General features: G+C 36.6%; 2 protein-coding genes across 8 annotated transcripts; one reads left to right on the top strand and one right to left on the bottom strand.

Annotated features, from left to right (window-relative positions):
- Nucleotides 1-846: 846 nt before the first annotated feature.
- On the bottom strand, nucleotides 847-19,868 carry LOC123878068. Of its 7 annotated transcripts, none has more exons than XM_045925099.1 (16): nucleotides 19,611-19,868; nucleotides 15,370-15,509; nucleotides 12,543-12,632; nucleotides 11,174-11,188; nucleotides 9,421-9,574; nucleotides 8,679-8,872; nucleotides 7,947-8,141; nucleotides 7,263-7,415; nucleotides 6,482-6,689; nucleotides 5,353-5,528; nucleotides 4,623-4,875; nucleotides 3,994-4,145; nucleotides 3,165-3,324; nucleotides 2,628-2,731; nucleotides 1,658-1,768; nucleotides 847-1,523 (listed from the first exon to the last, which is right to left on the bottom strand). In XM_045925099.1, exons 1-15 carry the CDS (start codon nucleotides 19,614-19,616, stop codon nucleotides 1,696-1,698), a joined length of 2,073 nt encoding a protein of 690 aa, XP_045781055.1. In that variant the 5' UTR covers nucleotides 19,617-19,868; the 3' UTR covers nucleotides 847-1,523; nucleotides 1,658-1,695. The 7 variants fall into 7 exon arrangements, with proteins under 7 accessions (XP_045781055.1, XP_045781054.1, XP_045781053.1 ...); XM_045925098.1 differs by having other exon boundaries at nucleotides 847-1,537; nucleotides 1,672-1,768; XM_045925097.1 differs by having other exon boundaries at nucleotides 847-1,768.
- A 2,872-nt stretch (nucleotides 19,869-22,740) lies between these two features.
- LOC123878076 lies at nucleotides 22,741-25,031 on the top strand. Its single transcript, XM_045925137.1, has 3 exons — nucleotides 22,741-22,853; nucleotides 23,753-23,947; nucleotides 24,170-25,031. The coding sequence occupies exons 2-3, from the start codon at nucleotides 23,759-23,761 to the stop codon at nucleotides 24,797-24,799; spliced, it is 819 nt and encodes a 272-aa protein (XP_045781093.1). The 5' UTR covers nucleotides 22,741-22,853; nucleotides 23,753-23,758; the 3' UTR covers nucleotides 24,800-25,031.
- Nucleotide 25,032: the final 1 nt, after the last annotated feature.

Raw genomic sequence — 25,032 nt, 5'->3', positions numbered from 1 at the left:
AGTTTTTTTTTTGTTTGAAAGGTGTGACCGAGTGTTATCTAAGTCCAAGAAAATCGGTTCAGCCGTTTGAAAGTTATCAGCTCTTTTCTAGTTACTTCACTTGTCGGGGGTGTTATAAATTTTTAATTTACACTTGTGTCCTTGTCATTTGTATGGGATTGCTTGACAGAGAGAGCTCTATACTAACTTGTCTCCGTAGACTATAGAAGTTTCATTTATAAAAAGTTTTGTTTTACATTTGAAATGCTACTCAATTGCTACTTAATGCTATATTTGTGCATATAAAGTTAATTTTCCTCCTAAATAGTATGCAAACCATGTATCATTTATTAAATACCTACTAAATTATTTACATAGACAAAAATAAAATTTCTAAAGTACCTATAGGAACAGATTGGACTTCGTCTGTGATGGCGTTTGCTGGCGCGCGTGCTGTGGCTTGTTTGGAGTGTTTTTTTTGTTAAGAGTGGCTGGTTTTTGTGTTAGTTGGTGTTTTTTTGGTGGTGGAACTGACTGGGAAGCGCTCTAAAGGGGTGCCGCGCGAATGCCGGCGGGCGCCGGCGCAGACGGAGTCCATACTTGTATAGATTCAATAACTTGAAAATAACTACAAACTTGACATTGGCTAATCAGAGTAAAGCCAGATAAAAAAAAAAGGAACAGATTTCAGATTCTGTTAAGAGGATCGTCTAGTTCTAAATTTTCATACAAAAAGTTGTCGCTTTTTGTATGAAAATTTAGACCTAGACGTGTTTTTCTCCAATTTTCATATTTTTTTTAGAAATTTTGTAGATTTAATGAAGAACTATGCTCGTACGTTTTAATTTTAAAGAAATGTTGCCTATGTTAAAATTCACTACTCACTAGCGTCTATATCCTAATTTTTGGCCTAAAAACTTTCTTGAGTATTTTTTTTTAAATTTTACTCAACTAAAATACTAAAAAAATAAAACGTACGAACCTAGATTAAGATGTACTGAATCTAATATGACCAAAATTGTCTGATTTTTGAAAACGTTTTGGGGGGGAGGGGGGACGTTATCACCCAAACCAAGATTAGTAGGAGAATTACTTCTAGGGGCATGATTTGTGTAGTAATTAGATAAGCCTAGCTTTAAGTTTTATAGTAATATTTTCAATTAAAAAAAAGAGTTAGAAAAAAAAACTTGTAATGATGACGGTAATATTACATTCATGCTGGTAATACTTAGCACGGATGATGTAAGATAGCTTAAAAGCAAGTTATCTACGTGATTTTTACTAAGTAAGTAAATACTTGTAATGGTGATGGTAATGTTACATTTACGCTGGTAATATTACATTCACACTGGTAATATTTAGCACGGATAATGTTTATAAGATAGCTTAAAAGCAAGCTATCTGTGTGATTTTTTCTTTGTAAGTAAATACTTGTAATGGTGATGGTAATACTACATTTACGCTGGTAATATTACATTCACACTGGTAATATTTAGCACGGATAGTGTTAAAAAGATAGCTTAAAAGCAAGTTATCTACGTGATTTTTACTTTGTAAGTAAATACTTGTAATGGTGATGGTAATGTTACATTTACGCTGGTAATATTACATTCACACTGGTAATATTTAGCACGGATAGTGTTTATAAGATAGCTTAAAAGCAAGTTATCTAAAAGATTTTTACTCTGTACAATACTTTTCCAGAGTACCGTACGCTCAGTCGTTGCAATAGCAATACATGTTGAGGGAAGGTAGCGACGCGCTGATGCAGTGAGGCTCGTTGTTGTAACTGAAAATATTAAGAATTGTAACTAAAAAGATTGATAAACTAATCCATACTAATATTATAAATACGAAAGGTAGCAGACAGACGACAGATAGACATCTGTCTGTCTGTCTGTCTGCTACCTTTTCACGGCCCAACAGTATAACCGATTCTGACGAAATTTGGTTCAGGGTTAGCTTATATCCCGGGGACGGACCTAGGCTACTTTTTATCCCGGAAAATCAAAGAGTTCCCGCGGGATTCCTAAAGACCCATCCACTTAACCGATTTGTATGGTTGGTACCGAAGTAACTTGCGTCCCTGTAATCGAAATAGGCAACTTTTTATCCCGGAAAATCAAAGAGTTCCCACGAGATTTCAAAAACCTAAATCCACGCGGACCAAGTCGCGGGCATCCTCTAGTATAATATAAATAACTGGAGTCTTGGGTCCAACCCACCCCGCTGCTAGTGGGACCCATCCATACTTCCATACCAATATTATAAATGCGAAAGGTTTTTTTAGCCATGCTAATAATGACTAACATCCAAGTCCCCTCTAATTAAGTATAAAGCTTGTGCCAGGAGTGGATACCACAATAGTGCAACGGGTGGGGTTTGAACCGCCGACCTTCCAGTATTCAGTCCGCTCCTGAACCGTTGAGCTATCGAGGCTCGGTTTGTTTGTTTGTCTTTCCTTTGCGCAACTGACTGACTAAGCAACCAATCGAAATGATTTTTTATCATAGAGACAGTTGAAAGGACAGAAAGTAAGTTAGGATACTTTTTATCCCGGAAAATCAAAGAGTTCCTACGGGATTTCTAAAAAACCTAAATCCACGCGGACAAAGTGGCGGGCATCAGCTAGTAAATAAATAACTCACGCGTTAGTTCGGGATATGTCCCTCGTATCAATAAGAAACTTGTCTTCTTTCAGTATGTACGTCATCGATGCTTCATAAACTCCATTTCCGGGGCCCACCGATAACTGAAACCAATGTTAACTTTTAGGAGGCTGAATTTGTTTTGGACTCTTCTCAGACCTGGACGCGTTTGGAACCCTCGTAGCTTTAGTTTCAAGTTGCATGACACGGGTCTGCCCGCGAAATTCAAATTTGATCTGGTTTTTCACAATTTTTAAACTAGTACGACAAAGTAGGCTTATGGCATTTTAATAGCGCCAATGGCAGTATCATCCTCACAGGTTTATATAAAAATCTTTACTTGAAAGGGTCCAGTTTAAGAAATTTTTGTGTCGGGGTTTTTTTAATTTTGAGTTATACTATTTATTATTGTTTTAAGGCATAGATTATGGAGAGATAAATCGATATATGGCTTAGTTATAGATCTAACTTTTGGAAAATTCTCCCCACCCACTTCCCCATTCCTAGTTAAAAAAAAAACACTCAATTGTCACTTACCTTGACCTGATAGTTCTCGGTGAGGGGTTGCACTTTCCGGCCAAACTTCCCCACATACCCGTCCGCGTCCTTCGCCCCTACAAAGGTTAATACTCCACTGTTCGCCTTTTGGCGCATCACCCAAGCTATCGATGTTAGCGTACGGGGCACGCATTTTGACCTGCAAATCAAAGTAAAAAAATATTCAAAAACTATGATGATGATGATGCCCGCGACTTCGTTTGCATGGATTTAGGTTTTTTAAAAACCCCGTGGGAACTCTTTAATTTTCCGGGAGAAAAGGTATCCTATGTCACTCCCAGGTCTTTAACTATAACCATGCACAAAATCATGCTGACCGGTTGCTCCGTTGCGGCGTGATTGAAGAACTATCCAACAAAGAAACACGCTTTTGCATTTATTGCAAGGTAAAGAGTTAGCTTACATAACGGAAACGGACATAGGCTACATTTTATTTCGTAAAATCGAAGAGTTCCCACGGGATTCTGAAAGACCCATCCGTTTAACCAATTTATATGAATTTTGATACAGAGGTAACTTGCGCCCCGGAAATTGACATATGCAACTTTTTATTTTTCAATATTTTTTTTTTAACGGGATTTTTAAAAAACCTAAATCCACGCGGACGAAGTCCCGGGTATCATCCAGGAGTTAATATTCCGTTCCGTGTAGAAACCAAAGGGGTATGGGTTTAATAAAAAATGCCATATCCCCTCCAAGTTAGCCCGCTTCCATCTTAGACTGCATCACCACTTACCACCAGGTGAGATTGCTGTCAAGGGCTAACTTGTATCTGAATTGAAAAAAAACTGTGGTTCAAAAGACTAACCTGACAACTTCTGTGAGCGAGTTGATAAACTCGACCAACGCGTTTGCAGTTTTCTTGTACAGCGGCTCTGTTTCGGACACACTTTCCCACGATAAGCACGAACACCAGTGGGGTTCGATTCCCGCCTCGCTACATGATCTGTTCTTTGGTATCTGAAAAAAAAAAACTTCCGGCTATATCCAGTCCTGTTTGTCTGTTAGTAGGCTATATCTCGTAAACTGTAATATTAGAGTCGAAATTTTCACAGAGAGTGGTATTTCTAATGCCGCTATAACAAAATGGCCGCCATGTATGTTTAAAAAAGTAAAATATCTTGTTAATACGGAATCTTATACGTATGCGAGTCCGACTCGCACTTGACCGGGGTTTTTTTTTAATAAACTAGTTCGTGCGGCCAATCCTGGATTTCAACATATTCCTGAAAAGTCGGCAACGCATTGGAGGTTCCTCTGGTGCTGCGAATGTTCATGGGCGGTAGTAATCACTTAACATCAGGTAACCCGCCTGCTCATTTAGCTGCTAGCTAAACCAAACTAGTCGTTGTACTCCATAATGGTGGGGGTTTTAATCATGCGTGGTCTCCAAAATCCTTCTGCAAGTTTTTCGAAAAAAAAAAATTTGATACTTACTGGTTCCAGCAAAGACAGTCCCCTGGTCAAATCGGCGCCACTAACTTTGTACTTGTTCCAGAACATTCTCAGGTTTAACACATCCAGCACAGTGGCGTATATGTCGTGCGGAGTAGTCAACACTTCGGCGTTTCTCTGCAGGTGGTGTAGTGTTTCTGGGCTGGTTTTGACTATACTGTTGGGAAGACGGACAGCCATAAGAGGCAGGCGTTCTTCTAATTTGCCTTGGAAAGTGTCCCGTACATTGGCATATCTGAGAACAAAATTTAAAGGTCAGAAATGGATATTTTTAACCCCCGATCCAAAAAGAGGGGTGTTATAAGTTTGACGTGTGTATCTGTCTGTGGCATCGTAGCTCCTAAACTAATGACCCGATTTTAATTTAGTTTTTTTTTTTGTTCAAAAGGTGGCTTGATCGAGAGTGTTCTTAGCTATAATCCAAAAAAATCGGTACAGACATTTTAAAGTTATCAGCTCTTTTCTAGTTACTGTAACCTTCAATTGTCGGGGTGTTATAAATTTTTAATTTACACTTGTTATTATTTCTTGTTGTGTGAAAATTTCAACTTTCTATGTATGACGGTGCACGAGATAGTCTGCTGACAGACGGACGGACAGACGGACAGCGGAGGTTTAGTAATAGGGTTCCGTTGGCACCCTTCGGGCAAAGAAAGCCACAGGTACGGAACCATAAAAAGTGTTTTGTATAGAAAAAAAAAAACCAATTTACCTTGGCCCATGGTCTCCCATAACAAACAGTAGAGTGTCCTCCTCTCTGTTCTGCGTCTGGAAGTCCAGCAGGAACTGGGCGAAGTCGTCATCGGCCGTTGAGATCATGTTGAAGTCATCATGAGTTATGTCTGCTATGAAGGTGAAGCAGAATCTGTTGCCGTCGAGGTTTAGGAACTGAAATAATAAAAAGTTTACAATATCAAGATATTCTTCTCATTCTGAGAGACCCGCACTCAGTAGTGAGCCGGCACGGGAGATGAGTCATGTCCCGATCACATTAACGGCCAACGCGATGCTAAACGGCGTTTCTCGTTAAACGTACATGTAGCCACGATCAACGTACAACGGCATTTACAATGCCGTTTGGCGTTAGACGGTTTTAACCCCAATTCAATTGGCATTAGACGTTAACCGTTCAAGTGTGGCCACTCAGTTTAACGCGTTGATTAGCGCGATAATTACAACGATGTTGGGCATTGGTAAATTTTGACGATTCGAAAGCACTTGTAAAAGTTTACTTGAATAAAAAAAAAATCTATTCTATTTACATTAACCTTACGGCTTACGGCCGCAATGTTAGTGATGGTAATGATGATGATCATGAATATAAAGAATAACTAAGTCTGATCAATTATGACGGATTAAATACAGACTGATCCATACTAATAATAAAAATGCGAAAGTGAATCTACTAGCTTTTCATGACCTTTTTTTTCTTTAAATCTGGCTTTACTCTGTTTAGCCAATGTCAAGTTTGTAGTTATTTTCAAGTTATTGAATCTATACAAGTATATACAACATACGCGCGGAGCCCCTTTAGAGCGCTTCCCAATCAGTTCCACCACCAAAAAACACAAACTAACACAAAAACCACCCACTCTTAACAAAAAAAACACTCCAAACAAGCACAGCACGCGCGCCAGCAAACGCCATCACAGACGAAGTCCTTTTATGACCTGTTTAACAGATTTTGACGAAATTCGGCACAGAGGTAGCTTGTACCCCGGGGATGGACATATAGCGAACGGACGCGCGCTGTGATAGGCCAAGATATGTTCACGCCAGACTTCTGCGCAGGTACATCGGCGTAACTTATAAAAGTCGTGGGGGTCTGTAGTGATTCTCACCTGGTCAGTAATGTTGAGCATGAGTAGATACTGGGGTCGGTCGCCAACGCAGTACCTCGTGTTCTTGTTGGACCACTTCTTCCCGTTGTTGGACTCCTCGAGGTAGAAGGCTCGCAGGTAGTGGTCGGCCGGCTGGCGGTTGAAACCGTTGAAACGGTACTGGAAAGTGCCTATCCAGGGCATGTCTTCGAAATATGCCGTACGGTATCTAAAACCAATAATAGTTATTTGTTCAACAAGAAAGCAAAGTTAATTTTTGTTGCGAGTATCTAGTTCGAACCCGAGCGAAGAATTCGGCTCGTGATTCTATTCATTATAGAATCCTGAGTGTTGTGAGGGATTCAAAGGCACAAGAAACAGAAACTTTGCTATCGTGTGATACATACAACTTTTCACCTCACTAGTTCAAAAAGAGCGCCTTTGATGTCTAAAACCAGTGAGCGAAACTTTTCTTGAGACAACACTTTTTCTCACTGAGTAAGGTGAAAAAAAAAAACTGTTTCATTCTGTTCTTCAGAAATCTTGTATACCAAATTGTATAACTGAATTGGCTTTTAGACTGTGCTAGTACAATGCGAAACATAGAAATTCTCTATACTTACGATAGCTGACATTTTGTTGATAGAATATTATTTTTATATGCCTAGAGATGTTTGTATTTTATCACAGTAAAAGTATGATACATTACATGTTTTCTTATTTTTCTATGGTCAAAAAACTGAACAAGTTAAAAACTTATACTACGAATGAATAAAATTAGGACATTTTCGTCAATGCTCACCCATATTCTTTCAGCTTGTCAAATATAAACACCGAAGCATCCAAAGTTCCTTTGTTTTTCATCCGTTTCCTAACATCTGGCAACTCCAATTCCGTCTGTCCAGTCAAGATTGGGAAAAGGGCAGCCGGAGTGCCATCGCCTACTATATTATAGCTGAAAAACGGCACTATTGTCAACAATATAGATATCAAAAAGTATTGGTCTTAATAAATCACCTTGGGTTACGCCAAATAAACTATTGTCATCATTAAAAAATATTACTCCCAAATTCAGTCTTTTTCCGCAGGGAGCGTTATGAAAGGGATAGCAATAAAATTAAGGATGTTTTAGATTAGAAATTGTGTAGAATTTACTTCCTATTTTACCCTATTAAGGGTTGAATTTTCAAAAATTCTTGGTGGATGTATACGTCATAACAGCTATCTGCATGCCAAATTTTTGCATGATCCGTCCGTTTTAGCTGTGCGTTGATAGACCATTTAGTCAGTCACCTTTTCCTTTACATTGTATATTAGATTTAGTGTTCATAATGATAAGAATGATAAGCAGTTATTTCGAAATCACTGATAGGCACTTCAGTTTTATATTTGCACAGATATTTTATTATCAGTTTATATTTTATCAAAAATCAATATACAGATAACCCGGAGGACTCGGATCGGATGAGTGTGTAATCGCTCTTACCCGTTCAAAACGGTAGCACCCAATACTTCAGTCAGTATCTTATAGCTCTTCGGCATTCGTCGTATAAATCCGTTCTTGGCAGTTGAATCGAATCCTATGATGAGTACATTTATTGGTTCCGCAGGTTTGGTAGCCTTCGGATGGACTGACGAACGGAACCCTAACGTGTGACCGATCCATTTTGATGGGAGAATGCTGGAAAATAAGTTTTCATAAAACGTAAACGTAAAAAAATCCTATTAGTGTATTACAGCTCTTTAATCATTATTTAAATGATTAAAAAGCTTGGGAATGCGTTGCTTAACAGATTTGATAATAAGAGATGAACCAACCAACCAATAAACCAACAAACAAACAGTATTTATAATATGGGTATTGATGACTTTGAGTTATAACGTGCAAAAACCTGACGAGGGGCGTGTGGCCTAGTTGTAACGATGCATATCAATCAATTGCGATGTTAAGCAACGTTGAGCCAAGTCCGTAACTGGATGGGTGACCGACTTTGGAGGTCCTTTCCTCCGTGCCTCAGTGAGCACGTTAAGCCAATCACTAATATCTGATAAACTTCAGAATCGAAATCTCGTTCTCCTAGTGAATTGTATGCTAAAGGATCTGGGAACCCACCGCATTATTATCCCAAGAGAACTCCTGCCATTATGTGATTAATGGAACGGAGTCACAACCCTTAGCAATGAATACGACTATAAAGAAAGAAGAAGAAAACCTTACCTGTCTATATGTTTTCCCGTACATCTAACTTTGACGTGGTCACTTCTATTCAATTCGTAGGTATCTGACCCAGTTATATCGATAGGTGGTCCTATAGTATATTTCGAGTCGTTCTCATATAATATATCACTGTATGTACATACTATGTCTTTTGTATTGTTCAATATTTCTGGTACCACTCTGCAATGTGAATGCTGAAAATATATTAAATAGAAACAGTTTTTTTTTAATTAAAAATAGCGAGAAATCGAGCAGCCGGGTCACCTGATGTTAAGTGATTACCGCTGCCCATGAACATTTGCAGCACAGAGGAACCGCCAATGCGTTACCATCCTTTCAGGAATGTGTTGATCAGAACCTTGAATTACCCCATGTTCTAAAGTTTTTATTCAAATAAACTTGTACAAGTACTTTTGAATCGTCAAATGCAACTGACACTGGTTCGGAATGCTTTTCCCTTCCGAAAATAACCAGCAAGAAACTCGACGGTTGCTCTTTTCTAATGTATTATATTATTGGGGTTCCGCTAAGCGACTTTAACGGGGTATTGGTTTAGTAAAAATAACCAATACGTCTTCCAAGTTAGTCCGATTGCAGTCAAGAGCTATCTTGTATCTGAATAAAAAAAAGATAAGCACATCACTTGAGAACGGACGGATCTGGCTACCTCATAGTGCGATGGGCGGCTATCCGATACGACAGGAGAGTGATCAGTAAAGCATTATAATTTTTTTTTACTTACATAGCACCTAACCCAATCCTTTCCTTGGCACACAACTTTAGGCATTTCTTTGTCGAATTGCGCCACCTCTCTCGAGAAGGGGTCCAACTTCGGTATCTCACATCCCGACCCCTTGTCCTGTTTCAACGCCTGCTCTAATCGCTTTTCTATATATCTGAAGTAAAATAATTAGTATTTTGTATGTTTGTATGTAAAGTAAAAGTAAAAGATAATGCCCGCGACTTTGACCGCGTGGATTTAGTTTTTTTAAATCCCGTAGGAACTCTTTGATTTTCCGGGATGAAAGTTGCCTATATCACTCTCCAGGTCTTTAACTATCATTTTACCTTTCAGCTTTTAAATATCCCGTAGGAAATCTTTGATTTTCCGGGATAAATAGAAGCCTATGCCCTTTCCCGGGATGTAATCTACCTCTGTATCAAACATCAAAATCGGGTCCTGAAAAGCTAGCAGACAAGACAGATGGACAGACAGATAGACACACTTTCGCATTTATAATATTAGTAAGTAAGTATGGATAGTACACCATGGAGACACACGATAATGAGTAGTCATATGTTTTTATACAAGGGACCATAAGCTATATTTGCTATAATCCACCAAAACAAATCTGTATTGGTACTACATGCAGCATGCGATGTGCACCGCCCGCCCTCCCACTCCTAAACATGCAGGAAAACACAAAAAAGGAAAGTGTATTACAGAAAATTAAGCTTTTGGTTCCTTGTATATCATGGACTTCCGCAAAGTAACGCCTGATTCTATACAATACTAGAATATACAAGGTTTAACCAGAACACTAGCAAAAACTTAGGGTATTAATATTACCTTAACACAATGCACTGCCAATAACCATTTGCCTTATTTCATAGTTTTAGTGATTCAGTTTTTTCAAACCCGCAATGTATAGCGTGCAAAACTCGGGTCAATGCCCCGCCTACGACGCGGCATTGACGCCGAGTGGCCTATTTACGTAACGTTCGTTGACCTCTAGCGTCAGTCAGATGTTTTATTTGCAATATATTGTAAACTTTTAAAAATACAGGATTTTTTGTGGTACCTTATTAGTAGTCATCAATACTATCGCCTGTCTTCGTTTTTGCTAGCGTTTGGGTTACACCTTTTTTTATTTTAATTGCAGAAAATACTTATTTAGATCTAGGATAACATTATAGTGTGGCTACTGATATACAAAATCTCTAAACTTAAATAAATCTAGTGGTGTCCTTCTCCGCGAGAAACATTTAAAAGAGGATAGCAATACATTTAGAACTGTCGTTTTAGTTTACGTGGCGCCGATTTTGTTGTCTTTCTACAAACTTTTAGAGTATCTGCATCTTTTTCTTTTTTATATTGCTAAAAAAGGACGGAACATGAATTTCACATATTTTAATTTTAGTGCACGCTACACTATAGGCTCGCGATTGGCAGCTAAAGTCACAAGGTTTGACAGCGCTTAATTAAATTTAAAACTTTCAAACTGTGCCTGTTCTTTTCATATTACATAAGTAAGAAGAGGATGCGAATACTCTAAAATTTAGTTGTGCTCAGAATCTGTACCATTGTGTGCAACAGAATTAACTACATTAACTATATTAACTTAAATAAATGGTAGAGCATTTATTTAAGTCTGCAAACACTAGATAAATAACAAAATGCGACTCCATTCAGAAGAAAATTTTAGAAAAAATGATTTAACATTCGAACATTCTCTAAAAATTAAAAAAAGAAATAGAAAAAAATGTATACTTACTCAATCACAGAATTTCTGAAATAAAAGAAAAACACGCATTAATCACTCGTTCATGCCAATTTCGAAAACAATCCAAAAAAACGGTAACAAAAATATGAATATTTTTTTAAGTAAGTATTAAGGATGAGATTACATTCCAAAAGAAGACTATAAAAAGGATTTAACGTAAAATTATAATATTTCGAATACCCGAGGGATAGCTGATAAGTGATAACAGAAACATTAAAATATAAGCGATTATGAAAAAAAACATGCATAATGTGTGGAATGCAATAATAAAGCAAAGAAATACTACAAATATTTTTACTAGTTGCGTAAAAAACCGGCCAAGTGCGAGTCGGACTCGCGCACCGAGGGTTCCATACTCGGGTATTTTTTTTCACATTTGCACGATAAATCAAAAACTATTATGCATAAAAATAAATAAAAATCTGTTTTAGAATGTACAGGTAGATGATTATATATGATATCCCACTTGGTATAGTTTTATTAGGTACTTTGTAAATCTAAACACATTTTTTTTATTAAGTAACCACAAATTCAGGTTCACCCAGACGGACAGACAAGAAAGTGATCCTATAAGGGTTCCGTTTTTCCTTTTGAGGTACGGAACCCTAAAAAGAAACAAAATAGTGCAATCATTTTTTAAAAAACTAGTAAAAAAAATCTAATACAGAAAGGTTCAATCCTTTCTATATGTATAAAATACTTGTGCAATCTTTTTTACTATTTTTTACAAACTTCTTCCGTGGACCAAGTTGCGCGCAAAATTATCAGGACCGGTTTAGCGGATGGGTCGTGAAAAGACAGACAGACAAACACATTTTCACATTTATAATATTAGAGATGGATAGTACCAATTATATACAGCAATCCCAAATGACATACCAAAGTTCCTTAGGTATTAAGGGTGACCAGTCAACACTGAGCTATGCTACGCTGTGCCATGCTATGACTCTATCGCTCCTCTTAGGTTGAAATCTATAGAGTGCACTTTAACTTTGCTTAGATTTAAGTTTCAGTTAAAACAAAATGTAGCCTATGACACCCAGACCATAACTTGACCATAATAACAAATCGATTGACACCTCATTCATCAAAATCGGCCAAGTAGTTTAGGCGCTACAGTTGAACACATAAATACAAACCTATACACATACACAGACATAGGTAAATATAAACCTACATACATAGGTACATTATGCATAGACTGCTAAAATTATAACCCTTCCTTTTGGCTTTGCCATAGTCGGGTAAAAAAACATAGCATCAAAAAGTTAGCTTAGCTGAGCACAATGCAGCATAGCTCAATATTGATTGGTCACCCTAATCCATGAAATAAAGCATGCACCAAAACGTCCCAAATTACCTTTCGTTAATATTAGTAGGTTGTGAAATTTCCATCACCTTAGTTCTGTTTGCGTATGCAGTGCCAGCCCTAGGGTTAAGTGAGACTATTCTAAAAGTAAAAAAAACAAGCAAAACTAGCAGTTAATTTAAAACTATTAAAAAAACTACTCTAAAAGTGCATAAAAAACTTCAAAAAACTAAGGCATGCTTTTATATTAAAGTGGTGTATTAGACATAGTATAATTAGAATTACTAATTAGGCACTACAGTGCACTATCTACCCTGCTTGAAGACTACAATAGAATAGGTACAATGGAATAGATTTTATTAAATAGACTTTTACAAGTGCTTTTGAATTGTCAAATAATTTACCACTGGTTCGGAATGGCGTTCCTACCGAGAAGAACCAGCAAGAAACTCGGCGGTTGCTCTTTTTACTATCGTCTATTGACAAAACGCGACGCGAGTAGGGTTTTTCTGTTTCACGCCGCTTCCCCAACGTTTAAAATATTAGTATGGATCTGTACTCCCCAGATAAAAGTTATTTGACGATAGACAAATTAGCCCTAAATGTATATAATCTTGTATGATATTTAAGCATATTATCAGCATTAAATCAAACTATCATTTTATCATTACAGTGATATAATTTTATCGCATAATATTGTGGGTTAGGATGACAACACTATAGATAACACGAAATTATACTTATTGGCACGCGTTTATCTTGAAAAAGGGACTTTTAGATTTATGAACGCCAATGACATAGCGATTTGCTTCCTCTTTTCTAATCCGAACCGCTAGGATATGGAACGCCCTACCGGCATCAGTTTTCCCTTCCACCTATAATATTATGAGTACCTTTAAGTCAAGAGTGAATATGTATCTTCTAGGCGAGCGCGCTACATCTTAGACTGCATCATCACTTGCTAGCAGGTCTGATTGCAGCCAAGCGCTAGTCTATATAATTTAAAAAAAAAGACTACGCGAATAGTTCGCAACAGGTCGAGATGGCAGTCGGGGTGGTGATGCCCTGCACACCCGCACAGCCCCCGCGCTAACTCGGTGCGGGATAGCACAGGTGACGTGCGGATGTGCGGGACGTCCCCTGCCTCATACCCCTAGAATGCCTTGTGAAGAAGAAAATCAGTCAGTTCGGTCTGTATGTCGTTACATTTCATAAACTATGCTCATTGCTCAGTATTTTATCATATTACTAGATTTCAAATTCAAAATATTTTTATTCAATTAGACTTTTACAAGTTCTTTTGAATCGTCAAAAGCATCTACCACTGGTTCGGAATGCCTTTCCTACCGAGAAGAACCAGCAAGAAACTCGGCGGCTGCTCTTTTCAAAGATTTGATATACAATAATTTATGCCATGTATAAAAGCAATTGAAGTCCTGCTCATTGCTGGAGCGAATTGCAGGTCAAATCCACGCTTTTTTATCATTTACATAATCTTCGATAGTATAATATGCTTTTCTCAGGAGCATATTTTTAATAGATTTTTTGAACGTGTGTAAAGGCAAGTCCAAAATTGGCTGAGGAATTTTGTTATAACGGATTTTACCCATTCCCATTTGATTAGTGAAACGATCAAAATTAGTTATTTTAACATCTGGCGGGATTGGGTCAAATCCCTAATACTTTATGGGATTGGATAGCACTTAGTAGGTACACGTTATTAAAATATTATTACAAAAATGGTCAACTCTGTTATCTACGATAGCACAAAGTATAATATATAAACAGTGTAATTAAAAACCCTGATAACTTGATAACGTATTATGGATACAGTGTTCCACGTATTGGAACTGTACCTATCTGATAAATATACAGTAGAGCCTCGATAATCCGAACTACCAAAAAATAACCCCTGTTCGGACTCACGGAGCTTTCGGATTACAGTATGTTAAAAAAAATGCAAATATATTTTGACAAAAAATATTTATTCAGGTACTATAAAACACATATTTAAACCACAAAATACGTTACTTATTCATAAAGTCATCAATTTTAGTTTGGCGGGTTCTATTTATTGACCAAAAAAAGGCTTTGTCCCTCAAATTACGCAGCATCATCTTTTCGGATAAAGACAAGTCATTTTCATCAGCCCAATCTAAACAAGTGTTCAGTGCTGATATAGCTTGTGAATGAGGAATTTTCTTGACGTTTAAAGCTGAAGTATTGTCAACAAAAGACTCGTCATTCCCAGACTCGTCAGTCTCTTGCGTAACAAAATATAAGATCAGCGGTCACGGTAAGGGAGAGAGAGGGGCAGTCGGCAGTTCGGATTACAGCGGCGTTTGGATTATTCAGAGTACGGATTATCGAGGCTCTACTGTAATGGCTAAAGGAGTGGAATGAAATCCGAAAGGTCGGCGGTTTAAATCCCACCCATTGCACTATTGTCATATCTACTCCTAGCACAAGCCTTACGCTTTGTTGAAGGAGAAAGGCTTTACATATATAAGAAAGAGAAGTGGCCCTAGCATATTTCCTTGAGGCACTCCGTAAATAACCATTTGAGCTTTTAAAAAGAATTTTGTTTCTTTTGTAATTTTTTTATCAATCCTATCCATTTGTGTTATTTGATTCCGATTTCAAGGTACATATTTTCAAAGGTGAGTATTAGTCGTGATTATAGCATGGCTAGTATCCTTTAAAAAATCTATTTCCAAGGAATGAGAACTACGTTGCAGTGATGCAAATTAGGTTGAAACCCCAAATCTATGCACAAAAATGTAAATCTAACTGTGAATTAACATTTTTGTGCATATTTTCTTTAGTAAATTCTAAACTATGACATGCAATGCATGCAAAAATTAAGTAAAAACAATACCTTCTTGTAACATCCAGGTCGGGTTCCCTGTATGTGGTATTCAAGGTTATGTAATAGAGTATGGTGAATATCACAACAATGATGACAATCATCTGATTCCTCCGCGAACGGTACCACCGTTTTGTCATGCCGAGAGACATCTGTAACATGAAAACATTACGGTTATTGCATAGTACGCGACAGATCAAAATTCAAAATATTTTTATTCAATTTTTAAAACTCACACTAATATTATAAAGCCGAAAGTTTGTATGTGTGTGTGTGTGTGTGTATGTTTGTTACTCCTTCACGCAAAAACCACTGGATGGATTTGGCTGAAATTCGGAATGAAGATAGATAATATCCTGGATTAGCACATAGGGTACTTTTTATCCCGGAAAATCAAAGAGTTCCCACGGGATTTCGAAAAACCTAAATCCACGCGGACGAAGTCGCGGGCATCAGCTAGTGGAAAATACTTTTCAATTTTCAAAGTAAGATAACTATACCAAGTGGAATATCATATGAAAGAACTTATAGGTACAGATTTTTATTAACTTTTATGCCTAATAGTTTTTGAATTATTGTGCAAAATGTCGGAAAAACCCCGAGTACGGAACCTTAAGGTGCGCGTGTTTGGACTCGCACTTGGCCGATTTTTGGTTTATTCACTTAATAGTCCTCGACTTCGCGTGGAATTAGGTTTTTAAAAATCCTCTTCATAATCAGTATCGACCTCGAGTATCGATCTATACGGCTCACTAATGAATGAGGATTTAGCAATACCACTGGCCAAGTGTGGATTAGACGACTTCACATATCTAAGAATCACAATCATTTAAGAACATTATGGAGAACTGTTGAACATTCAAGGGCCAACGATGAAGGCAAACCTCGTGAGGTATTAGAATAACAATGAACAATATTCTCTTGTAATTTGAATTGTTCCTTGTCATGAAAATAAGTGTCATGGCTTTTCATTATGTATACAACTTCAAGTACTTAATTATGTAGTAAGAAGTACTTTACATTACTATAGCATATTAACAGGGCTCTCTCCATCACTTACTACATACAATCGTAGTCCCAATTTCATTTGAATATTAAGCAACCAAAGTCCATTTTTGCAGACATATTCTAGGAACTAATATCTGTGCCTGTGGTGTTTTAGATTTTTCTAAAAATATGTAGTTTTGAAATTACAGGGGCTCAAAGATTTGTATGTGAATTTTCAAGACCGCGTAACTTTGAAACCGAATATTTTAACGGAAATCTGGAAAACCACAGGCATAGATATTAGTTCCCGGAACGTTTCTACAAAATTTCATTGAATATGATTGGTTACTATTCCAATGAGAGACGAACTACGTTTGTATAGAGCGAGTGACGGAGAGACCCCTCTTAAGAGCCTGCTTCATCAAAGCGATAACTTGTTGCCGGGTGGAAATAGTGCTGTTTCCACAGATGATGGATACAACGTTATTTGTGTGTGCCACCCTTTTTCCTTTAACTGCATCTCATCATGAGAGAGGCCAGGTGAATGACTTTGCTTGAGATTCAAGACTTATTAGTCAAAAACGGTAAAGTGCTAGTTGCTAATCAACATTTAGAAAGGCAAAAGAAAACATTTTTTACACAAACTAAAGACATTTGAAATTATTATGAAGTAGGTAAAACGTAACATGAATTTTCTAGTTTTTTATAGTTTATTTACGCACCAAGTTACCTCAAAATTAGCACTAAAATAGAGATTTTTCATGGGCCATAACTTTGAAAATAAATACAAGTGTTTTAAGGCATAGATAATGTAGAGATAAATCGATATATAGGTTAGTTATAGATCTAGAATAGTTGTGTAATGTTTGTATGAAGACCTCAATTGTGTTTTATAGAAGGTGGTCTACGATTACATTGAATTTTTTTACTGAAGATTTTAGTTGAATAAAAAATTTCAATGTTTTAATTCTCATCATAGAATGAATCCAACCTATGTTCACAAAGCTCCCTCTACAAAGAAGAACCAGCAAGAAACTCGGTAGACGAGACTTAGGTTGAGATCTACAGAGCGCACTCTGACTTTGCTTAGGCTTAAGACTAGAGTCAAACAGAGACAGATGTATGTGTCTTACATAAATCTGTCTCATTTTGACTCAATCTTAAGTCTGAGCAAAGTCAAACTGCACTCTATAAATCTCACCCTTAAGAGTCATCATCACACACTGGACCAACATCTTAAGATACTCTGCAATGCACTGTGGTGGAGACCTGAATATAATCTTTGCTTAATATAGTCTTATTCTTTATGAGTTGTTTTTCTGCAATTAAATATAGTCATTGTTGTATATCAATTTTGACCATCAAAAGGAGTACAATTGTACCTACTTTGAATAAATGATTTTGACTTTGACTTTGACTTTGGTGCAGCTCTCCACCAGACCACTCCAGCCAGCCGAGGTCACTTCAGAATCTAAGCAGGCCACAAGGTCAATGAAGAGAGGACTTCAGAAAGTTTTATTAGGGAGTTAATGTAGGCTTCTCGTTGGGCAGATATACTGTTACATTTGTTAGTTTATGTCAGGTATGTTTGCAGATGAGCGGGCTGATGACTCCTTTACAATCATGCGGAAGAAGTCATCAGCACTGCTGACAAGACTGCACTCTAGTACCAACCGCATCCTGAACATGTTTGCGAGCAAGATGGACTCCCCAATGCTTGAACACATTGTTCAAGTGTTGGTGAGGCCACCTTTGTAAATGTTCTATCTTTTTGCCACAAATATAATAGTTACTAATTTTTTTTTTTTATTAAAGAATATTAGCCATGTTAAATGACTAATATTCCCTTTTTCCTCTCCAACTAAGCGTCAGGCTTGTGCTAGGAGTAGGTATGACAATAGTGCAATGAGCGGGGTTTGAACCATCGACCTTTTGGTTTTCATGTGTCTGTGTACTTACAAATTGAGCCCTAGTTGCTTCAAACAAAAAGATTTTATTTAAGTTTATTTATTTGTTTGAATAGTACCTACCTACCTAGTAGTACCTAGTAGTTCTAGTGTCTGGCCACTCTCCATGCATGCTCTACATAAATTTTTCATAGAAGAACTCTTACATATTATATTAAACTTCACACATATTGGAGAACATTATGAAAAGAGAGAAAATAAGAAAGAAAATCGTTTATTTCCTAAACCCTGCCACACATCACTTCTCTCTCGATGCCAATCCTATTCCTTCTTTCATATGTAAGTATATAAGATGGATACTGATTTAGAATGCACTATATTGCAGCTATATAGAGAGGCATATTCGCCCAGCGAATAATCTCTTAAAATAAAGATTTAAAAAAACACATCACTTCTAATTAACTAAAAGTTGGTTATTCCGGCAACTCCTCAAGCCAACATACCTCAAGCAGAAGAAGCACCAGAATAAACTGTACCATGTGTGGCACTGCCCGAAAAAAGGTTCCATCTCAGCATTATGCTGTATGCCTTAATACACTAGAGCATACAGCGCTGATTTTCAGCCACATCAATCACTCACAGGCAGACTTTGGTGAACAGATTTAAAGACTAGAGCATGGATGGTGTACAAATAAAATTAATAAGCATATAGGTAAGTAATCCATACTAATATTATAAATGTGAAAGTGTGTCTTTCTGTCTGTCTGCTACGTTTTCACGGCCCAACCACTGAACCGATTTTAATGAAATTTGGTACAGACTTGGGATACATTGGGGGAAGGACATAGGCTACTTTTTATCCTGGAAAATCAAAGAGTTCCTACGGTATTTAAAAAATTGAAGTCCACACGGGCAAAGCCACGGGCATCCCCAGTAATACATACTACAAAGATAATAAAATACACTAATTAAGTATAGATACTGTATAAAATAAATACATGTATAAATCATATTAAAATGTATAAGGAAAGTGCTTAGGAACATTAAGATGGTGCCTACAGTACATGTATTTTACAGGAAAAAATAAGGAAAATAACTACCTACCTTCTAAGAAAATATGAATAATTGTATAAGGAATGATAATAATAATAATTGGCTCTACTTTAAGCACAGAAACTTTAACAAGAAAACACTCTATGGAAAACTGGCAACTATCCATAATAATAATTAAGATGATATTTCCACCTCCAATCACAAGGTATGGAAAAATATGATGCACAACTAAAATGCCAAATCTAAACATATATTTTATGTCATCAATCGATCTTGATAATAAATCTTATTTAATTACCTACTTACCTTCATTTACTTAATAATTTTATGATATCGCTTGTTTGAATAAACTGCAATAAACACCACTGAATGGAATAAACCAACACTTACTTTGAACAGACGAGGTATTAATTAAAAATTAAATACGAATTATGAATTCATAAATTCCACAAAAAAATTACACTAAAAATACTGTGGCTTAATTTAAAGTAGAAAAAAATTATAATTCATTATTTTTAACGAGTTTATTTTTTTCACCCTTCTCAAAAAACAAGTAGTTGCTTGTCAAGTTGACAGTTGACTAAAATTACTTGGTGCAGTTTAGTGCAGTGCACTCTTACTCGATCTGGATTAATCGATTGGGAATTACAGTCTGAAAACATCGATCTAGTTTTATTATTATTTTTTAAATTCATTTTCCGTAAAATCTTAATAATTACCTAACTAGGTATTTTCCCGGTGCGATGATTTGTTTATAAAACTTAATTTCTTAATATCTGCTTCAAATTAAATTAAAAACCGTAACTAGGTACGTTATCATTATTACTTCACTGACCTCAGACGAGTTCGACTCGTTGCTGACAAAGAGAAGCCTAAGCTTGAATCCACGGTTTTTTACTTTTATCACAGCTTCTGTAAACACGGTAAATATTTAGTAGACCGTACTTAACTATGTGGTAACAGGCTGATTAAGTTTTTTAGTGGCTAATATTATTTATTACACTAGCGGCACGCTATGATGGCCGGTTTGACACATTACAATAGTGATGTGGAATGTCAATTTATTCTCGAACAAAAAACAATTAAGTTTTGTTTTTGTACCTGATTAAATAGGTTTAATAAAACAAAAATGTATATGTTTATTTAATTTATTTGAACGAACTGAATATTTGAACGAAAATGAATATACATACTGCACTGACAGTTTATACTTTTCGAAGCAACGTCAATTCGAAACTGCTTTGTTTTGCATTGAGCATTGACGCGAGTTTGCCGGAGGTAGTAGTTGTGCTAGCCAGCGATCCTATGTGACGATCGTATTAGATTCCATTTTTAAAAATTTATTGATATTTTTTTGCGATTTCAGAGGTTTGTCCACATAGTGAAAATTGTTCATATTCACAAGTACATTCACCCCTTAAATGGTGCAAACTGATTTTTCTACACTTGTATACATTTAAGAAATCAATTTAATAAATAAATTTTGAGTCCTAAACCTAAAACTACATTCGATAAAATTTATGAATCTCTGCACATCACTATCGTCAATAAAGTAAAACAATTATTTCCTTCAAAGTCGTTATCAATTAATACGGAACTTCATGAGCGGACAAACGTCAAACCGGCCATCATAGCGTGCCGCTATAATAAGTACCTATTATAGCTGTTTTTTTTTAACCAATAACTAGTTACCTAGGTACCTAACTAAGTTGCAAATTATTCCACTCTTTGATTCGATTTCCATCTGTGTTGGCAGCTATTCGATTACCTAAATAGATCTGCTTTCGATTAAAATACTATGCGAGTAATATTACTCGATTGATATGACCTAGCCTAGTGATGACCTGAATAATTGAATTGAATAATATAGTAGTACACCTGCCAGGCGATTCAGAACACCACTCGTTTCGGTATATTATCGTACGATAACTTACCGAATCGAGTATTCTGAATCGCCCGCACAGAGTACATCGCCCGGCTGGCGGCTGCTTTATATGAAACTAGAAAGACCTTTTTAGGGTTCTGTCCGTATCTCAAAAGGAAAAACGGAACCCTTATAGGATCACTTTGTTGTCTGTCTGTCTGTCTATCTGTCTGTCTGTCTATCTGTCTGTCTGTCAAAAACCTATAGGGTACTACCCGTTGACCTAAAATCACGAAATTTGGTAGGTAAGTCTTATAGCACAAGTACAGGAATAAATGTGAAAACCGCGAAAAAAAAAATCAAATGTGTTTCAATTTTCAAAGTAAGATAACTATACCAAGTGAGATAACTATACCAAGTGGGGTATCATAATATGAAAGGGCTTTACGTATACATTCTAAAACAGATTTTTTTTATTTTTATGTATAATAGTTTTTGATTTATCGTGCAAAATGTTTGGAAAAATAACCGAGTACGGAACCCTCGGTGCGCGAGTCTGGCCGAAATTTTTATATGGGACTCGGCAGCCAAGAGGCGACCAGTGTACCCACTAAATCCCAGCGGGATCTTTGCCCTGCTGGTCCCTTATGAAGGCGAAGAGTAGAGTTCGGGCCGGTGTGCTCCGAAACATGGCTAATCTTCGGGGATATTGTTAGCTAGGTATGGCCACAGATTTATGATCTAACTGTGATAAAACTGTGGTACACGAGTATATATAGATAACTAGCTGATACCCGCGACTACGTTCGCGTGGATGTAGGTTTTTTAAAATTCCCGTGGGAACTCTTTGATTTTTTCGGGATAAAAATTTGCCTATGTGCTAATCCAGGGTATAATCTATCTCCATTCTAAATTTCAGCCCAATCCGTTCAGTAGTTTTTGCGTGAAGGAGTAACAAACATACACACACACACACACATACAAACTTTCTCCTTTATAATATTAGTGTGATTACCTATACTTAACTACGCTCCCACTATTACGACACTACCGAATCATTAGATCTAGGTCTTATTTAGGTAGATTTAATATAACAAGCCTAGGTACTTAGATATGAGGATGGCCATAAAAAATAGATAAGACCTTGGTAGGTAGGTACCTATTTTTCTAGGTAGAAATTATTAAATAGGTTCTGCTGTCACGACTAGCTAGATCTTAGCTTATTGATCAAGTTATAAGGGTGTCTAACTATAACTACCTACCTAGATTCCTATGTAGACAGGTAGTAATATAAAGGCAAGTTTTATCAATAATCTTAAAGCTTGTTATACACCCGCGGATATACAGCAACGCAAAAGATTCAAGAGATTTGATTACCTACCGCTGGCATAAATCTGTCTCGTTTTAACTGAAACTTAAGTCTAAGCAAAGTCAAAGTGCCCTCTATAGATTTCAACCTAACTTCTTTCCACGGATAGAGCACAGCTGGGTCATTCTATCATCAAAAACGTTACAATTTCACATAGCTGAGTTAGTGTGTACCCTAACCTCAATGAAGTCATTGTATGTGATTGTAGTCAATTCGATCCGCGTCCCGGTTAAGTAATAACTTAGTAGTCGGTAGTTGTGTACCAAGTGCTCTATACTCATGACGTGTGTTACGTAAACCCACAGTTAAGCAAGCGGTAAGTTACTTAAAGTTACTGGTGCTTAGATTTGAGTACTTGTAATTATGTATATACTACAGTAGGGGTTAAGGACCTCTTAAACCTGTAGGATTTAGGACTTGAGAGATACTACCTACCTACAGGAAAATGTTTTGTTGACCTGTACTCGTTTTATGAGAAAAATATTTACTAGTTACATGCTACTTACCTACTGATTACTTATTTATCATTATATTATCCCAGATAAATAAAAAATACTAAGTCTATGTACCTACCTACCTACTACATAGGTACCAACACTAAGTATAGGTACGCACCTATACCTATAGTAGGTATAGGTATACTTAGGTGTGTAAAATAATTTACCGTACTTATTCTCAGGTATATTTAGTAGGTATGTAGTTAGGTACCTACCAAGTCTATTCCCTATATTTGCCTATCAAGTTTAATATAAATAAAAAACTTTCTGTTCTATTCTTAAATTCTCTGTGATTCTATTAAAAAAAAATAGGTAGACCTCTATGAGACCTCTACCTATACACATTGAGCCAATGCGCTCGGCGAATGTACCTACCTACTTTACGAACGTAGACAGCGCCGCGCTGCCGGCTGGCTAACATAGTGGCACGTACACCGAATTTGATAATAGAGTCATACATAATATATTGACCGGCATTTAGCCAAATACATTGGGCCAACGTGTGCTGGAGTCTGAAAACGTCGTCGTCAACCAATTTAGAAGGGTAAAATAGAGGGTTCCAAACGGACGAATTCGCGGGCATAAGCTAGAACCCTACATTTTGCTAATAATAACTGATTTAATTACTGTTTACCAAAGAGTTTAATTATTAAAATGAACTAAGTATTACATACCTAACAGATTACCTAATTAATATGAAAACAAACTTTATTTCTAGATAAAAATGGAGCTTCTAATCATTTTAACGGCGCTGCTAACCTTGACTTCGGCAGATAAACACTGTCGGGGTGTAAACATTGATGACAAGTACTACAATCTCAATATTATCAAAGAGGGAATCAGCCATATACATGATTTAGTTGTGAATAGGAACGATAATTCTATATACTTCACTTTCGAGGATGTTACAGAGGTAGGTAGGTTTCTTTAATTCCATTGCAAGTGAATCCTTGACTGTTCTCACCTTTGTAAGTGCTAACTGATGATGCAGTACTTACTAGTGACTAGCATTGAGGTCTTATTAGTTGGAGGTCCCGGGTTCGATTCCCGGCAGGGGTTGGGAATTTAATCATTACTAAATTTAGTCAGTACATAGATGAGAAACGATAAAATAATAACAATTTTTTTCTTTCAGCAAAAATTTCCGCAAAATCGTTTAGGTCACATAGACATTGAGACAAAAGTGGCAAAGATCATTGATGGTATAATAAACGCTACAGCCATTGCGATCGACAATTTCAACAACAAAGTCTACATCGGAGGATCCAATGGCATATACAGATTCAACGAACAGAAACTTCCAGATAGACTACCGATACAAGACGACGTGATATCTATGCATTATAAAAACGGTTTATACTTTGTCAATAGACGAAATGAAGCATACAAGTTTGAAGATGGATTTGCTACTCCAGTACCAGAGTTGCAAGGAGTTAAGGTTGACAGATTAATAATAGACGATGATAATAACATATTCTTTACTCGAGAGAAAAAATTGTTCAGAGTAAAATTAGGCACAAGAGCTATTAACACACACGAAAGTCATGTTGCTAATTTCATAGCCACAGATAATTATGCTAGAACCTATTTGTGCACGGACAAAGGTCTATATGTTTATAATAAATACAAATTTGTGTTTGATAGGAAAGGCGATTTACGTAATTTGAAGGCTTTGTCGTTTGGTAAAATGAACGAGCTCGTTTATGCTGTGGCTGATTATATTGTTAAGCTTAGTTTAAGTTCACTTGGTTGTTTTGAAGATTGAATATTGGAAGTTAGAAGTCCGTATATAGTTATGTATGTAGGTAATTCCACAGAGTAGGTATATTGTTTATACCTATATGGAGAATTCATAACCGCGTAGCCATGAATATATGGTTTGCTTTAATTACTAAACAGTACGTATAAATAATATAATAGATGGATGGATATATGTTTAATTCAAAAATACAGAATAAGAACGTTTGATGCATTAAAAAATGCCTATAAACCTTGTAC

Source organism: Maniola jurtina, chromosome 25 (assembly GCF_905333055.1).
Source record: "Maniola jurtina chromosome 25, ilManJurt1.1, whole genome shotgun sequence".
Classification (NCBI taxonomy): Eukaryota; Metazoa; Arthropoda; class Insecta; order Lepidoptera; family Nymphalidae; genus Maniola; species Maniola jurtina.
Note: the sequence above shows the minus strand (reverse complement) of the source record. Positions and strands in the feature narration are given on the sequence as shown.

What these genes read in the sequence shown, in the direction of transcription:
- LOC123878068 (XM_045925097.1), bottom strand. An exon ending in GACCTGGATGTTACAAGAAG is followed by an intron (nt 12,633 to 15,369) that starts GTATTGTTTTTA and finishes TTTTACTTTTAG; the next exon opens with AATAGTCTCACTTAACCCTA. An exon ending in CCGAGAACTATCAGGTCAAG is followed by an intron (nt 2,732 to 3,164) that starts GTAAGTGACAAT and finishes CATTGGTTTCAG; the next exon opens with TTATCGGTGGGCCCCGGAAA.
- LOC123878076 (XM_045925137.1), top strand. Translation starts at nt 23,759, where the DNA reads ATGGAGCTTCTAATCATTTTAACGGCGCTGCTAACCTTGACTTCGGCA. An exon ending in CTTTCGAGGATGTTACAGAG is followed by an intron (nt 23,948 to 24,169) that starts GTAGGTAGGTTT and finishes TTTTTCTTTCAG; the next exon opens with CAAAAATTTCCGCAAAATCG.